The sequence below is a fragment of the Apteryx mantelli genome, chromosome 2 (genome assembly GCF_036417845.1).
Source record: "Apteryx mantelli isolate bAptMan1 chromosome 2, bAptMan1.hap1, whole genome shotgun sequence".
Lineage (NCBI taxonomy): Eukaryota > Metazoa > Chordata > Aves > Apterygiformes > Apterygidae > Apteryx > Apteryx mantelli.
This window is the reverse complement of record NC_089979.1, coordinates 144438072-144455727: the sequence shown is the minus strand read 5'-3', so window position 1 is coordinate 144455727 and position 17656 is coordinate 144438072. Positions and strand designations below refer to the sequence as shown.

Here is a 17656-nt window from a genome sequence, read left to right as displayed (position 1 = left end):
TATGGTCTCTTAAAAACTAAATACAATTTAAAAATACAGTAATAAATCAGTGCAATGTGTTTTGTCAATATTTGATGCAAGGCAAAATCAGATACAACCTCTGAGTCTGAGATGAAAGATAAAGCCAGACAAGCAGAAAAAATTCTATTTACCAAGAAAGGTAATACCTTCTTACAATTTTTTTAATAAAGAGCATGAGGCAGCGGGAGTTTTTGTGGGTTAAATATGTATGCATACGTAGATATAGATCAGTAGGCCCATGTTTTAAATTAAAGGGCATTGCAGAGTATCCTCATTATTTAATAAATGTGTTTAAAGAAAGTTGTGCTTTGTGTTGCAGCACATGTAGATTATATTGTATAGGACTCTTAGCATGTAACCTTCAGAACAGGTTCTTTTTTCAGTTTGGAAAAACTCTGGCCACAGAAGTAACTGCTTGTAAAACATTAGACAGTATCTGTGCTTGCCTTAATCACACAGAAGTGCCACAGTGGGTCTCAGTCCACCTGACTTAATAACTGTGCCTTATGCTTCACTTCCTTCTTTAAAAATAAGGCTGTAGCGGCAGGACATCTGTTGACCTTTTCTCTTTTGGAAGGCATCAGAACAGAAAGAGTTCACTGACTTGTCAGGAAGTCATCGCTGCACCTTTGCCGGCCGTAAGTGCGTAAGCAGCAATTTGCAAATATTGTGTACTCACCTGATGATCTCTCCATTTACCTTTTGGCTTTTATTCACCCTAGCCATTAAGATGTGAAGTTTTGATGATCACCCATAAGCTCTGTCTTTCTGAAAAGAGATTGTCTCTCTTCCTGTAGTGTAACCATGGAGACAGACAAGGAACCCTTAAAGAAAGTGATCGAACATGCTGTGCTAATTAATCCTACCCTTCAGTTTTCTTTCAGTTGAAGGATATGGTTAAATAAATTTTGCATGAGTAAGCATATTTGGATGTGCAAAAGGGTATAAAATATGCAGCAATTTTTTTTTTTTTTTTTTGCAGAAGGTTATCTGAAAAAGAATGGTAACTGTCATCTATTTGCATCTGGAACATCAAAACAAGAAATACAGTATCTTGTTAGTGTTTCGTATATACATTTTGGAAGCATTGGGTTTAAACTGTAAATATGTCTGGAAGATGATATTTTTTTCATGCCTTAAGTGTGATGAGAGACACTTGCATTAATTTTGAGCATTCAAATGAAAGCATTCATAATTGCAAATGCCTTATTTATGCACCAAGAGTGTTATTCAGAAAAAGCAAACTTTGTTCTCTTTCTGAGAGAAGACAAAGAAGCTCCTCTGAGGCATTAGCCTAATTTAGGTGCTTTGAATTCTGCACTGGAGGAGCAATTGACTAAAACAAAGGGACTTTCTTTCTGTGCCAAATTTTAGCCTTTGTGGGTATTTCCCTCAGTTGCTCAGTTCTGCTTTCCGTTTGTCCATTTAGTCTCCAAACTAGTGTATGTGCACAACTAGGAAACCAATTGGCCACAACTTAAACCATATGGCCTGTAACCATAAACCTCTCAAGCCTGGTACAACGATGCTCTTTGATGCCAATGAACGGCTTCAGCTTGCTCTTACAAATTCAAGTTGTGTTTATAACTTTCTCCGTTCCAGTGGTGATCCTCTGATAACTGTCTGAGAAACTAAATGCAGCTGCTAACCTCAGATAGGCTTTCATGGTGGTTTGGGAGTGAGGAGCAGATTAAAGAAAAAGATTTAGTTGTCAAATACACAGGGATTAGCAGGAAAGGGCCATCTTTTGAAAATCTGATCAATCTTCAGTTACCCTGGGAGAAATTAGAACTGAAGGAGGTCTAGCAGCATGGGGGCTGAGGAAGCAGGATGGGCCAGCAGTCCCAATCGGATGGGAGGTTTGGTTCCATGCTGAGTGGTCACACAACAGGAGGAAAGGTGTTTTGGGGCTGTCTAGCACTGGGAAAGGTCTGTGTTAGCCAGTATGCTGGCAGAGACTGGCAGGCAGGCAGGAATATTGTATAACCTGCAGTTTGATTTCTGGTTTGGTAAGTTGGGTCCTTACTCCTTCCTGCACAGGAGATTTCTTGAGTGGATCAAGCACTTCATATCATGGAGACCTGAGTTTCTTTATCATCCCATAAGCTCTAAAGCTTTTTGCCAGTTTTCCCCAAAAGTATTTGGGGTCGATCACATGGCATTGCTGGCTTCTTAGAAGTGCCTTTCCCCTGCCTGCCCATGCCCTTTATCCTATCGAAACTAGGTAGGAGGTAAGAGAAGAGATAGTTTGCAACCAAATTCAGTCTTCCTGTGAACAGGAAGCAAGAGTAAAGGGAGGCTGGAAGGGAGGATCGGGCAGGCAAAGAGCATTCACCATCCAGGCTTCTCAAAACCTTTCACCATTTTTATTTAGCTTAATAATGGTAGGTCCAGATCCACAAGTATGGAGATTACTGTTTCAGTTTAGTCATGTGGATATGTATGGGTATAGGAATAAGAACTATTCCTAGCAGTGTGTGTGATGTGGCCTCTCCTCTGGGCCTCTCTGGAGCTGTGCTGCTTTTGCCAACCCGGAGTTCTTGGCGTGAGCCAAGATAGTGGTCAAGCTCATGACCAGGTGCACAAACATAAAGGAGATGGAAGTCTGAAAACTGAACAAAGAATGGTTATTCACATTTGAAATGTTTATTTTTTTTTTAGAAATTTTGGCATACAAGTCAAATTATTCCCCTACGCTGTTCTAATTGCTATAATCAGCGGATAGTGCAATCTACTGGCAAGATTTGCCATCATTATTATGGAGATGTATTCAGTGAGAGTAACTGTTCTTAAATAGCTTCTCCGGTTGTATTAAGTATAAAGGTGCAAAGGACTCCAATCTTCACATTTATGTGAATTCTCATGTTGCATGTTCCTTTCTGAGTGCAGGATCTTGCTGTGACCTTTTGTTTTAGTAATTTTATTGTTTTGTGAAAAGGAAATCAATAGTTTTTTTAGGAGGGCAAAAAATGCAGTAGTGTGTACTTCTGATTACTTGTGCATGTCCAGTATTCCCAGTCAGAGACACATTAGAACGAATTAGAACAAATTAGAACTGGACACATTAGAACGAGTAAGTGGACAGTCTCAAGGCAATAACTAGGAGCAAATTAGGTGGAAAAGGTGTTTGTAGGCATGTGATGGAAGCAGTCACCATAGCCTGAAATATCTTTTTTCCAGTCCCTGGATGAGAGAGGCTTCCAGAGCAGATCTGTTAGGAAAGTATGCTCTTTACTGCTGTTGTTAACATATAAGAGCCTCTCCTAAAATCCTGCCAATTTTACATGAGATAGATTATGGTTGTGTTAGTATATGTAACAAATTCTGTAAGGATTTGCATTCCAGTTAGTGTGAATTATCTTAAATGACTGGCAAGCTTAAAAAACAATTATTGTAAATACTGTATCTCCAGTAGGCCACCGATCTAGAGAGATTTCACTGAAATGATTTCTGCTCTTGAGATTGTTACATTGTCAATGTATATTGTTGAGAGATACAAGAATTTTGCACATACCATTTTCTGATGTATTACTGCAATATTAATTTTTATTTGGATGCAAATGTATATATACCTCTCCTGCTTCCAAATATAACCTCGAATAAATAGGCTGGGATTTCTGGTATAAACTGTGGAAGGTTTCCATAGGCTCCCCTGGAGAATCCCATCTATGACACTGTATTGGAGTTTGTTTTCCATTTCCTTTTTTAACGTTACACTGAAACAAAAGGCAACGATGCCTAAGGATGAGTAGTTATGGAAATGAAAACCTTTGCTTATTTGTCTTTCATTTAGGTTGCCACAATGTATCCTTGCATCTCTCTTGGGCCTGTGGTTGTCATTATCAAAGTCGCACTTTATTATTCCTTCGTAATAATCACAGCTCTGTTCAGCCAGGTACTAAATGATAGATGCTGCCATGTTCTTTCACTAAATAATATATTCCAGTGCTAGAAGAAACAAAAACTTGGAATATGCCATCATGTTATATGACGTGGGTTCATATATCCTTTTAGGATCTTAACTGTACAGCAAACCATTTCTTTGTTCTGTTTTTATTAATTTATTTGTATTTACCACACAGGTCTTGCAAGAGCTAAATCAGTTCCCAGCCACACATATTCCAATGAAGTGGTTACCCTATGGTACAGGCCTCCGGATGTCCTGTTGGGATCAACAGAATATTCCACCTGCCTTGACATGTGGTAAGAATAGCATCCTTGTATAAGTCTCTATGTAGTTGCTTTAGCTTTAATTTTGCTTAGACGTGTAAAAGAAGTATGTAACAAAATTAGTGGTATGGGTTAAATGATGTGTATGCAGTAATCTGTGTAGTTCACTCAGTATTTCGTTAAAGGAATCCCCTCCTGCCACCCACAGTTTGCTGCTGGTATCTAGTGTTGATACACCACTAGCAGAGCCAGTAATGCTTTTCAAGGGAGTTAGCTGTTGTTTCTTGCTTTCTGTAGTCTTAATCTGATACATTATATAGCAGAAGATAGACTTTGTTCCTTAGCAAATGACTGGTAACCATGAATACTTACTAATTCATGATAAAATAACACAGTATGATTTTTTTGGTAAAAACAACTAAAATGCATGGCCAGTTAGAGCCTTGCATTTGTGACTGAAATGCTGAAATTTGCCATGCCTGCTCAGAGCTTCACAGCTGTAGCAAGGACGAAACCAGGATTCTCTGGATGTGAAAATGCAGCCCCCATTCGTAATGCACTCTAGTAGTTAGGACAGAATCAGTGCGTGACACGTTGTTGAGCACGTTTCTTTCAAGCCTGCAGGTTTGACAGAGGGCAGTTTGATGTGTGCAACAGAGAGCAGCTTGCTCACTTTTGATGGCATCATTTAGACTTGTGTTGAACAAAAAGGCGTGTGCCTGGTTTGGACTGTTAGAAACCAAGGTGGAGTTTCTTTGTTTATCCTGTAGCTTTTGAGGTCACAAGATCTCTGTAATCTGAACAAAATCTGTAGTTAGTAAGAACATAAACCGTGTCAGTGGAAGCACTGCATGTTGACTGCAGAAACAGAAGTGCAGAAAATGAAATTTTTCTTTATAAAGTTCCATGCTGTGGAAGAAATTAATTTGTTTTCAATGTGTATTTAATTAACCTTTTAAATCTATACAACTCTTTTCATTTGAAAAAATATATATACTGAACAAATTTCAAAGGAGTATAATGATTTGTTAGTAGCTTGCTTGAAATATCTTTATGTTTAATACATACAGTCTATATTTAGAATTAAGATTACGTTAAAATTTAGAGGTAGCTATAAGATAAGGTGAAGAGGAATGTAGATTTTCAGAAAGGCTTGAAAGACAGGAGAATAATATTTGCAAGGGTAATCTTGAAGTGTTTAGTAGTACTGAAACAGATGACCTAGCAAGAATACCTTTTTTGCAGAGGAAAGTAACTAAGCGTGACTAGGTTGTGTTTGTTCCTATAGCTCTGAGATCAGAGAAAGTGGAATGAAAACTTTTCCTGGAAGTACCATCTAGTTTTTCCCTGTACCGCTATAAGTTTTGACTTCTGGAGGCCAGGGTTAGAAGCTGCAGTATTGTTTCCTTGGGGGGGGGGGGGGTACACAGTGTAAATACTGCAACAAATAATACTGAAGAGAGCACTTAATATAATTGGGCCTCCAGCTGCCTTCGTTCCTTGCCCTGTTAGGGTAGGTGAATCAAGAGGCAAGAAAGGTGAACAAATGTCTCAGGATGTGAACGTTATTACACTGCATCTGTACCAGAGGCAAAGGCAGTATCTTCTGTATCAGCTCTGTATCAGAGGTTTTCTTCAAACCTCACAGATCTAAAATCATTCTCCTGTACATCTCAGCTTCTCATCTGTGCTAAAACTGCCCTGTTTTCCCAAAGATCTGTTCAACCTAGTGCCTTCACAGACTGCTTGCAGTCCTCACATCCCATCTGCTCCTGACGTTTTTCAGTCATCTTTTTGCCCAGATACACCTCTGATGCTTTCAGCAAGAAGCTTGACTCTCTCGGGGTGAGGTAGGGCAGCTGCAGAAGAAGATGGAAATAGCTGGCAGACATAAATAGTTCTTTTTGCTCATCTTGAGATAATTCAGTCAACATATGTTCAGCTTTTGAGAGTCCCACATCCATGTGTCTGTGTACATATATGTCTGAACTAGTGAAATACAAAGAAATTGAAAGAAAAAAATAGAAACTTCTAAAGAAATTTTTGAAATTCTTTAATAAAGTGAATTGCTTTAAAAGTGCTGTAAAATGCTTTTTTTGTCAAAAACAGAAATCAGGGTTCTTTTTGTTAATATTTACCAATTTAAAAAATCATTGCTCTTTGAAAGTAAGGGTGTTTTTTTTAAAACTGAGCAAGGGATTTTAAAATTTTGATTCTCACTGAAACTTTTTCACAAAGAATCGTTTACTCAAAAGTTTAATACCTCATAAAAATAGATTTTTTTTACCATTCCTCCCAATGATAATTTCAGTAAAAGAGCTATAAAAAGTCCAGTCAAGCTATGTGTAGTTATTGTGATAAAGATCAAATTAAACCATGCAGCTAATAGAAGTATTTTAAACAGACTTGGCATTGCCTTCATGATCTGTTTGTATTCAAATTAAAGGGAGAGAAAGGAAGATCAAGGAAGGAGTCAAAATGTCGTTTCAACTATACAGTCATTTTTTGTCAGGACCTTTAAAATGAGGCAAGGTTCATTGCTGAATAGCTTGAACAATAGCTGTAAATTATGTCCTCTTGTGGAGAACACTTAATAGAGGTCCAAGAAAGATCCAGATGCCCAGGGGTAGAGGCAGGCAGCTTTGTTTCAAATGAAAAATGAAGTCATACTACTGCTGTACTAGACATGTAGCACTGATAAAATTTCTAGTGCCTTATACAAACTGGAGAACTATGAGAAGTGTAGAAAAAACCTCATGATTGTTTCTTTCACATGATAGAAATTTATGTATGTGATGAATTACTGCCACACCAGAAATCAGATTAGAGCAAATTTATATTGTACGTGACAGAAGCATTCTAGGTTTTTACCTCTCTGTGCTTTGCTGGGTTATCTGAGACAGCGCTTCCAGTTTAAGTGCAAGAGACTTACCTACATGTTAAGGTCACTTATGCTCGTTTGGTAAATCTAATAGTGAGCTCTGCTGGAGTAAAGTCAAGCTTAGAGCTTTATTTGTACGATGGAGGTACATAGCTTGGCCAGAATTACATTACAACTGCTTAGTGACTTACCAGAGTGGGAGGAAGGGAGAGGAAGGGGGAGGCGGAGGGAGGGAGGAAAGAAGGGAGAGACACAAGGAGAAAGCTACCCTCCATCAGATGCCAAGATAATTTAGTAATCTTGTTATCAAAAGTGTGTTTGTAGCATTAGCATTTTTATGCAATTACTGGCATTATGTCCCTATGTCAGATACTGTGTGCTCTCGTGGGTCTTTGTTGATAAACTCCATTAAGACGAAACTAGGTAGCCACTTCACTAAATATTTAAATAGCGCTGAGGTACAAAGCACAGCTGTTTCTTCCATTTAGGAAAAAAAAATGACAGGGCCTTTGCTTTAGCCATGATAAATGACATTTCATGGTGGTTCCCAAGGAATGGAAAGTGGGGCTGTTATTGAGTAGAAGACCAGCCGCATGAAAAAAGACTCCAAATATTAACCGCTGGACAGGGGCTGGGAAGCAGGTGGCAGAGGCTGCAGGCTATTTTTACACTTCATTTGCCGGTGTAGGGCATTAGGTTAGTAACTAAAAGCTAATGATCTGCATACGGTATTACATTCTACTGCTTTCCGTTTAAATAGCCACTGGCAATAAAATAATATTAATGAAGACATACATGCATTAATGGTGTCAGGCTGCTGATGGAAATCAATGCTGTGTGCTTTGTGATTTACTGCTGACAGCATGTGATACAGTGGCATTGCGTGAATGTATTACACTACCTGAGACCGCATCAAAGAGTTGTGATAACCTTTGATAGGCTTTTTTTTTCTCTTGATGAGGACTTACTAGCAGCTAAGAAAAGGGCTTTCCATTGCCTCTGGTATAACTTCCTAATCCTTGAATTTTATGGTTCTTTGAAAGTCAATGCAAGGAAAATAAGCTTCAATACATAAAGGGTTTATAATAAATTACTAAAAACCATGTATAGGTAATAGAGAAATGTAGGGGAAAAAAATCCCCAAATTAACCTATTCTGTTTGTTCCTTGCAGGAAGACTATAATATTAGTAAATGAAGTAATTTAAACAGATTATTAAATCCCTTTTGAGTCATGCAATGCATGTGCCACTGCATCTGGGTTTCTTAGATCAGGAAGTCACTAGGGATATTTTATTTTGAGGTGCAGCTGGCTATAAACTGCATTTGCTAACAGCTGGCAATGTTTTGCATATTCCATTGTTTTGTTTTTAAAAAAATACAATGAAAGAATGATAGGATGTAAACTCTTAGTCACAATTCAGGTAAACTAAGAAATTAGAGGCCATGATATTTTTTAAATTCACTTATATTAACTAACATCAGCTATGTTTAGTGCTGTAGGAGAAATTGCTTATAACTAGGCCAGTCACATTATGAAATTGCTTATTAAATCACCGTTATATAACTTCGTAGCATCTGGATTGATAGATCTGATCAATTCTGATCTTAATCTAGGGAAAGCTATTCACATGGAGTTTTTTCATTCTATGGTTAGAAAAATAAATAGTATTTTTCAGGTACCTGACACTCTCCACAAGAAACCTGCTCTGAGTGCAAATTAGAGGGTTCTCAGTAATTCCATGCATGCTTTCATGAATATTTGACCAATGAAGACCTATGACAGTAATTAAGATATTTATTATACAAAAATGGATCTTGTCTTAAACACAGGTGCACCAAATTATCTTTTTACACAGGGGACATTACAAAGGCATCTTTATGCTGTATCTGCTGTAAACAGTTTGCAATGAAAGAAATCTGAGAGTAGGAGTCCCAGTACATACTGAAAAAATAGTGCTTCGGGCCCAAGAGAGAAAACATGTAGGGTAAATTGGTTCTTTTGCCCTTGGTGTTTTTATCATAACTTCCAGGGCAAAGAAATGCTAATCCTTAAGTGGTGAAGATAATTTGAAAACTATCAAGGTATTTTTAATTAAACTTCTGGAGAAAACACTGGCAGTGAGAGCAGTTTTATCAGCTGAATTAACTTATGACTGGAAAACTCTCATGGGGTCTGATTCATAGAAACACTGTGAGTGGGGAAACCATCTTGTCTGTAGTTATTGGAAGGGCATTTCAATTCCTATCTAAAAACTACTTTTATCCATTTGGAACATCAGATTTACTCATCACTTTTCCACTATTAATAATATTTTTCATGTGTGGCAGGAAAGTATTTCAAAAAAGTATATGGATCCATGCCAGGGAAAGAAAACCAGGAAGAACATGTTCAACTGGAAAATATCATGTGGAATATATCTAGTTCTATTTATAAGTAGGATCATACAGGAGCATGACTTTTTTCTGAATAAATAAGACAAGGTAAAAATCTCTGTGTCCTTCCAAAATGTTGTATATTACTGGTGGATTTTATGGAAGAGACTCCAGTATTGCCTCTAGGTGATGAATACATAAAAACCAAGCAGATTATTTCTCTTCTGATATATTTAACAGTGCAAAACTGTGCATGTAGTTTGGGAAACTTGGATGAAAACTGTTCCTCTGAATTTCAGAAATCTTACCAGAAGGACTGCTGGAAGCAATTACTTGATTTTCATAAAATGCCTTGCCCCTCTGGAGCCAATTACTGCGTACTGAAACCAGGCTTCTTGACAGATAAGGCTTCTTATCTGAAGGCCAATATACGTCTTCACTATGAAGAGCATGCTGAATGTCATCACCTACACTGAGCCTGTTAGAAAGCATTGCAAATCTGTTTGGGGCAGAAAGTTCAACAGTTTTTAACTGTTTCTCAAATATCCACTCAGACTTTTATAATCTCCATTTAAGTAAAAACTAAAACTCAGTTTGGACACAACTCCTCATTCCAAATTGCATTTGTTGTCTTTTGTATGGATCCCTCAAGAATATTAACTGAAGGACACAAAAAATCTTTGTTACAGAGACAGGAATGTGAATTCTTAAGCCAAAAAAAAAAAACCCCGCAACCCAACAACCACTAAACAAGTTAATTTTTGGGGAATAGGCTCTTGCATTACAAAAGCTGTGCAGAAAATATGCAGTTTCTTAAGGCATCCCACTTCATTCTTACAGGCTCATTTACTATGTCGATTCAGATGTAACAGTAACTCATTTAGCTGTGTTCTTAACTCTTACTCCATATAAGGCTGCATGGTGACAGCCGGAGTCCTAGAAAATTAAGCAGGACAATAGAAGAGCAATATTAGATGGTATGGCAGCATATGGTCTCATCAATACATCAATAGGTTTAGTCATGCTTTTTGTCATCAGAGGGTGAGCCACACATTTCAACACGAGCTGGCTGTCACTTTGAGTCATGCTTACTTTGCAAGGTTATCCCAGGCTGTTCCACTGGGAAGATCCCTGAACCAAGTCTCAGAAGTAGCAGCATTTGGCTTATTCAAAATCTGTTTTATATGGAGAATAGGAAAATCTAAATTGAATGTACTGAAGTATGCTATGCTAATGTTCTTTCGTCACACAAATAATTTCTCAAATGCTGCCTGAAAATGCCCCTATATGCTGAGTGTGTGCAAGTCATACATAAAGAACATACCCTTGGAAATGCATAGACATTAAGCCAAGTTAATTGGTTGTATTTCATATTTTGAGAAGTAATCTTTTCATCAGAGAAACTAGAGATGGGAGTGATCTGTGAGATCATCTTATCCACCCTACTGTTAATGCAAGTCTGTTCCCTGAAAAATATTCGTAAGTGTTTCAGCTTGTCTAGTTTTACATGGCTGTAACAGTGGAGTTTCTAGTCCATTGGGAGACTGTGATATGGCACAATTGTTAAGTGTATTTCTGTAACACTTTCCTTAAAATTTTCATTTCTGATATGCATTCTGCTATTTCTGGTTACACTGCCTTGGATCTACCTACAGCTCTGGGAAACAGTAAAATCCTAATCAGTTCTTTTCTTTCTTCCATTTTGCATAGTTTTAAATACAGAGTCATCACATTCTCCCTGTCCCTCATGTATTCTTTTAGCCAAGAATGACATAGTTCTTTTAATTTTCCTTACAAGTTTTCCTGACTTACAAGTCAGTTCTTCTGGCATGTAAATAATATTGCTTTGCTCAGAAATCTATCTGACCTGTGTAACAGTTTGTGAGGTCTACAAAAAGAAGCCAAAATTTCAAGGCTGTATAGAAGCTTGATTTCTGTATATGTTCAATGCGTGTGCACTTCAGGTTCTTGATTCAGTGATCCTGTTATATATTTAGTTTCTACTTGCTCTAAGTCTAATGTAAAACTCACTGATACCACCTAAACATCTTTTAAAGTATCAGCCCTGCCATCTCAAAGTCTTTATTTGAAATTATGACTTTCTAGGTATTTCCTATCAGTTCAGTACTGGACTTTTTTCTATTTTATTTTTATTTTTTTAATACCTATTTAATCTTTTCTTTCTGTGGGCTTACTCCTCAAAGTGCTGAGTGAGTGCCTTAAACTTGGAAACCAAGCATATGGTTAGTTTTCAAATGGGCCAGAGTTGAACAGCAGTCCTCCAGCTCAAACCTCAGAGCTTATTTATGTTTTTCTCCTCAGTGATTTTAATAACCTTTTGATTTTTGTATTAGCTATTCATTTAACCCCAGTACACTTTTGCCCTCATTTCAGATTATGACTAAATAAAGCACTGGGTTATACAAGTGTTCAAGACACTTAATAGGACTCTTTTTCCAAGTAGAAAACTATTCTTTGCTGGTGGTATTCACAGTTCTTACTTGATTTTCTTTTTTGATTTGCATCAGATCCACTAAAAATGGAAAATTTTGTAAATACAGTTTGTGAAACAGAATACAAAATTATCTGCCAAAATCACAGAATGGTTGAGGTTGGATGGGACCTCTGGGGATCATCTACTCCATCTATAGCTTCTACAACATTTCTGTTCAAACAGCTAAAATAAGTTTCTCTGCAGATAGCTGCATATGCTCTAAAATGATGAACTAATTTAATCAAATGCCTGTTTTTTGGTTGCAAGAACAGAACTCTGATATTCTTTTCTTTAGACCAAATTAAATTTATTTCTCATCTTGAATAAATGGCTTCTGTCTGAAATCTTTCTTTGCCCAAGATCTCGTTATTGTTTATAAATATTTGACTAAGATGTATTGTGCCTTTCCATGCCTAATGAAGCACTAACCAGAGTGAATGATGAATGACAATTTAATCAGTTCAGTTCCTTCAGTGACCAGGAGAAGCATATGGAACATAAATTTTAATCTCTCCCTTCTATAAAGACCTGAATTCATCTAAAATTGGATGTGTGAGAGCTGTGCTTTCCAAAGTTCTGCTTTACTTTTCAGTGGCTAAGGAGAACCTTGGCTTAATACATTTAGGCTTGGGAATGTGAAAAGAAGTGTGATGCCTGTTTGATTTTATTTTTCAAGAAGTTTGATTATCAACTCTCATTGTCCTTAAACATAAAATTATTTCGTTATTCAGTAGTGGTCAAACCATTCAGAAATGAGTAAAGCATGGATTGTCTGCTGATAATCTTAGTTAAGTGGTGTCTATAAATATTCAGCCCTGGCCTTAATGAAAACATGCCATCTATTTTCATTAGGTTGTTTTATTCTAGAACCACTTCCTCACCAATATATGCACCCACTCCCCTAAAATTAAATGCTACTTTCTGAATACATCATCATGATGACTAAGCAATGAGAAGGTATGTAATTTTTGCATTCCAAATAGTTTACTTCTAAAACCAAAGTTACATTAGAAATTATGGCTGGGATTTTCTGATTTAAAGGACAAAACCTCACGATTTAAGGGAATGGCGGTACTGTAGCTAGCCTTGAGAATTTGTGGTTCGTTCTGATATGTATTTTGAGTTGTTCGTTTGTTTTGGGTGAAGATATTTTTTGTGCAGTCACTTGCACAGACATGGTTATATAGCATACGTACATGTTTGCATGCAGAAGTCGTGTATGCTTAGAACAATTTAACTGAGTTAAAACATACAATCAAATCCTGCATCCTATTGGTAGCCAAGGGAGGTGTTTTCTCTTAAAATAATTTTTGCTGAAGGAGCACGTAACTCTTGAGCTCTTTTCATCCAGTAAAGAAGCAGATGAGTTTGTAATTTCTTTTGCTCCTAGGAGCAGGAAATCCACGGGTTGTCTGAGATTTGAGCCAAAGAGCTGCAGAAGCTTTCAAGCCTTAAGAATCCATTCTTTCTGCTATAGTTTGTGTTTTTCAGATATTTCTTTCCTCTGAGTACCCAGTATTTCCTGCAGTGGCTTTTAAAGGATGGGGATGAGGGGGACCCCTGTAAAGTACGTTTTGTGAGAGGGTGAGGAGTGGAGTTGGAACAAGGTGGCTGTAGCTATCGGAGAGAGGGAAGATGGGAAGAGAGGGAGTCCGCAGCTGCTCAGCCCCTTCCAGTGCCTCTGGGAATGGGCTCAACAGCCCCCAAAAGCTGCGTGCCTCCTTCTCTTGTGCAGGGAGAGGGGAGAAGAAAGCCCAAGCAAGCCTAGCCCAGGAGTCATCTGCACTTGGGCAGTAGCTTAGTTCAGTGGCTGTCATGAGCCATGTGCCCTTTTCCTGCTCGCTCATTTTTCCCGGATTTTCCCCCCTGCAGAGCCCTCCCAGAGTGGGCACCTCCATGCCATGGACCTGTGCCTGTTCAGCTGCTCCCAGGGGTGCATTCTCAGTGCCCTTCCCACAGGGCCAGAGCTCATTTGGGACAGAAACGTGCGCGTGCCGCTTGGGAAGCACTCGCGCTCACCCAAATGGAAAGCAGCTGCCGTGCCTTTATTGGTCTCTACTGCTGCCATCCTCATTCCTGCCATCTCCACTTGTCTTTCAAACACCTGAAAAGAGATGCATTCGTATGCATACGTTGTTTTTCACTAAAGGCATACAATCCTCCTTCAGTCTTGTGTTGATGGAAAATTTTGTAATATTGATGCTGGAGACAAAAGCATTGATTATATTGGCTGTTTAATGTAAAAGAAATCTTTCTAACATTACATACTTTCTTTTTTTCTTCTGTAGGGGAGTGGGTTGTATCTTTGTAGAAATGATTCAAGGGGTTGCTGCTTTTCCAGGAATGAAAGACATTCAAGATCAACTTGAAAGAATATTTCTGGTGAGTTCTTTATGGCTGAAGTAATGTACCTAAGACAACAAAATGTTAAAATTGACTGATAGATGTTCACATGTGTCTTTGTGTCTGGAATTAAATTGCTGGTGGAGGAAAGAATCAGAAGTCTAGTCTATAAGCTAGACACATTTTACTTGATATATTCTTGAGGATAACGTAACTTGTTCAGATCCTGCAGAATATTATTTTATTCAATAAATGTTTTTCCAAACAACCTGTAGAAATGTTTTTATAAGGATGTGAAACAAACTTCCCAAATATGAGCCGATGTAAAATCCAGCCAGCTTGTCATGCTGGAATTATGACTCTAGGTGCTGCTCTATTAATAATATGCTAATATTGTAGTGTCAGTGTGAAGTATTTAGTTTGTGGGACATGCATGTAGAGGGAAAAGTAAAATAGGAAATGGAATGAGAAGTAAAAGAGAAAGCAGAAATCATGATTATACTCAAGTTCAACAACAGTCCTTGACTGCTGCTTCTGCAACATGGTTGGGCCATTCATAAGATGTACGGGTAGCTCATAGGCACTGAGGACACATCCACATTGGGAGTGAAAGTAGAGGTAATTTATACTGAGTGTATACCATCATTTACATATTTTATTTCCATAGCTTTTTTGTGCCTGTGCATATGTGTGGGGCTTTGGGTTTTGTTTTGTTTTGTGCATTTTTGGAAAAAACTTGCTCTTTCTTCCCTTGTGATCTGAGTTTTGGTGGTTCCCTTCCAAAAGACTCAGGAAGAACCTTCTGAAGAGGGAATGGGGTATTGTGGAGTCATGTGCCTCAGATGGCAGGAGCTGGGGGCTGTGCCGCCAGGCAGCAGGCTTACTGGGGGAAGCCACTGCTGGCCCAGGGACGAGCCAAAGTGGCTGGTTGTTGGTGCTGCAGAGTGGCCAAGGGGGAAAGTATTGAAAGAAGAGCTTTCTCCCCTCAACCCGTCCACCTCTGTTTTGGTTCTGCCCACAGATTTAACAGGCAAACATGAGTATAACCTTGCTTTTAAAGATCCTTCTGTCATTAGTCATTTGTTTCATATGCAAAGGATTTATTTTGTCCCATGGGGAGAGAAAAAAAATGTTTGTTTCATACTGCATTTATTAAATTTGCATTCTTCATTTTACTCAGACTTGCTTGTTCTGTATCTCTTTTGTTAGGATATCAGTGACTTTAACAAGTACTTTCAGGAGTGACTCAGAAAATCTCTCTAAAACAAGACTTTCTTGTTTGATTGTGATATAGAAATCTCTCATTTTGTAAAATATTTTATTATTCTGCATGCTTGGCTAATACCATAAAAATTCAGTGCTGTGGAAACAGTAGCATACACTCTGAGAAACAGTTATGAATAATATCTGCAATGTATCTAATTGCATTATTTTGTTCACCAGCTTGTATATTTTACAATAGTAACTTTAGGGTCCATTTTAGAGTTCTGCTTTTTTAAATTTTCACAGTTCTCATTTATAGAGATGAAATCCCTCTCCTTATTAATAGAACATGAAACTTTGAAAACAAAAAATTCCTCTTTTAGGCTTCATCCCATTTATTGTGGCAAAATCTTAGTGTTTTTGCTTTGGAAATCATGTAGACTTCTAACAGCAGAAGTCAGTGTTCCATTTGACAAGGCTTTTTCACAACAGGTATATCATATAAATCTATTTTTAAAACATTTGCATATTTCTGTTGTCCTTTCTCTTTCCTATTCCCCACAGTTATTTCTGTGTTAAAATGCCATGATAAATACAATCCCAGGCCTGCCAATTTTTTTAATATTGTTTTCAAACTGCAGCTGCAAATATTGAGAACAGCCTGTGAAATAACGAGGGATAATTTATTGATCTTGTTTCTTTAATTTGTTGTTTTATAAACCTTGGAAGAAAAACATACAATTTTTAGTTGTATGGTCTGCAGTAAATCAGAATTAATTTTTAAATCCCAGCTAATAAAGGATTTCTAACAGAAGTGTCTAGTTAACCTTAGCTATAGAGTGAGTACCTCCCTAATGCACTCTAAGCATAATTAAGAATTTAAGAAGTTATCTATTTAAAAGTTATAAAACAAAGGATTATTCTTGTTTGCTTTTGTATTTGAACAGACGGATTAAATTCATTCATTCTCCAGTGAATCACGTACAGTATGCTGGTTAATAGCTGTGAAGTACAAAATTAATCAGGTTATTACACAAGATAACTAATACAATTAACTCCCACACAGTGAGCACTTAAACAGCGATGAAAGAAACACAGTTCAACCAGTAAAAGCCTTCTCCTTAAAGTCCTCCTGTAGTTCACATTTTCAGCATCCACCAGTGGTGTGTTACTGTGCAGCAAAGGGCAGTCTTCTGAAAATGGTGTGTGGTACAGTGCACCTTCCCCTGAATCCTTGTTCTGTAGTCTGCTTCTGAAAAATGCAGTTTGCAACAAAAGGTATGTTAATCTGTGTTGCCACTGTTCTTGGTCGCAGTTGCACTTCCATAGCACTTGAGAGTCCAGTGTGCAGATTAAGACCTTTTAAGGAATCTGTTATATTGTGGCAGGAAAGTCACCAATTTGGTAATATGCAATATTTAGGAAAACTGAACATAATTTAATGTGGTTGACAGTGCAAAATTCTTAAATGGTTGTTTGTTATCCTATTGTATAATTTCCCATTATTATGTAAATGCAATTTATGTTTGCATGTATTCTGTTTCACTGATTATCAGGTGCAAGTTAAAGAGCGCATTCTCTAAATGCTTTTGCATATCTCTACCGTAAGCGTTCTTCACATATCTACATAGCAAGAGTAGAATATAACACAGCTCATATGTTTCTGCTTGGTTATGATTGATATTTATTTATGTTTAATAGTGGCTTAATTAAATAAATGTATATAGTAGATTAGGAAAAGAGATTGATCTTTCACTTATCTTTAAGAGTTTTTCTGTTTAAGCTTGTATTTCCTGACTTTCAGTGTTTTAAACATTTGTGAGTTTTTAAATACTAGTATGAACTGTTTTTGTATTTGTTATAATAGCTGTTTGTAATAAGCAGTCCCAAGTTCCATTACTTTAAATAATGTAAATAAAATAACATGGGTTTAAAAGCCAGAGTCTAGTTTTTAGAATTGGAACAGCACATTAAAACGTTGACCCCTATGGATGAGCAAGCTGCAAGTTGTCATTGTCACAGCTTGGGTCTAATAATATGAATTCTTTTTCTGAACTAAACCTCATAGTATGAATAATCTTTTTAAAAAAATTATACTTATTATACTTACTAAATAAAATGGAAATCACACATATAAGTAGGTTTCAAAATGTCTTGATGCAGAGGTGAT

General features: G+C 37.4%; 1 protein-coding gene across 8 annotated transcripts in view; it reads left to right on the top strand.

Moving 5' to 3' along the window:
* The window catches only part of CDK14 (cyclin dependent kinase 14), a 338379-nt gene that overhangs the window by 187271 nt on the left and 133452 nt on the right, over window positions 1–17656 (top strand). For all 8 annotated transcript variants that reach the window (XR_010883503.1, XM_067291723.1, XM_013941578.2 and 5 more), the window contains 2 exons: window positions 4104–4224; window positions 14229–14322. Coding sequence is in view for 7 of the 8 variants with exons in the window: in XM_067291723.1 (XP_067147824.1) it covers window positions 4104–4224; window positions 14229–14322 (215 nt within the window). In the remaining variant the exon portion in view is untranslated. The remainder of the gene's footprint in view (window positions 1–4103; window positions 4225–14228; window positions 14323–17656) is intronic.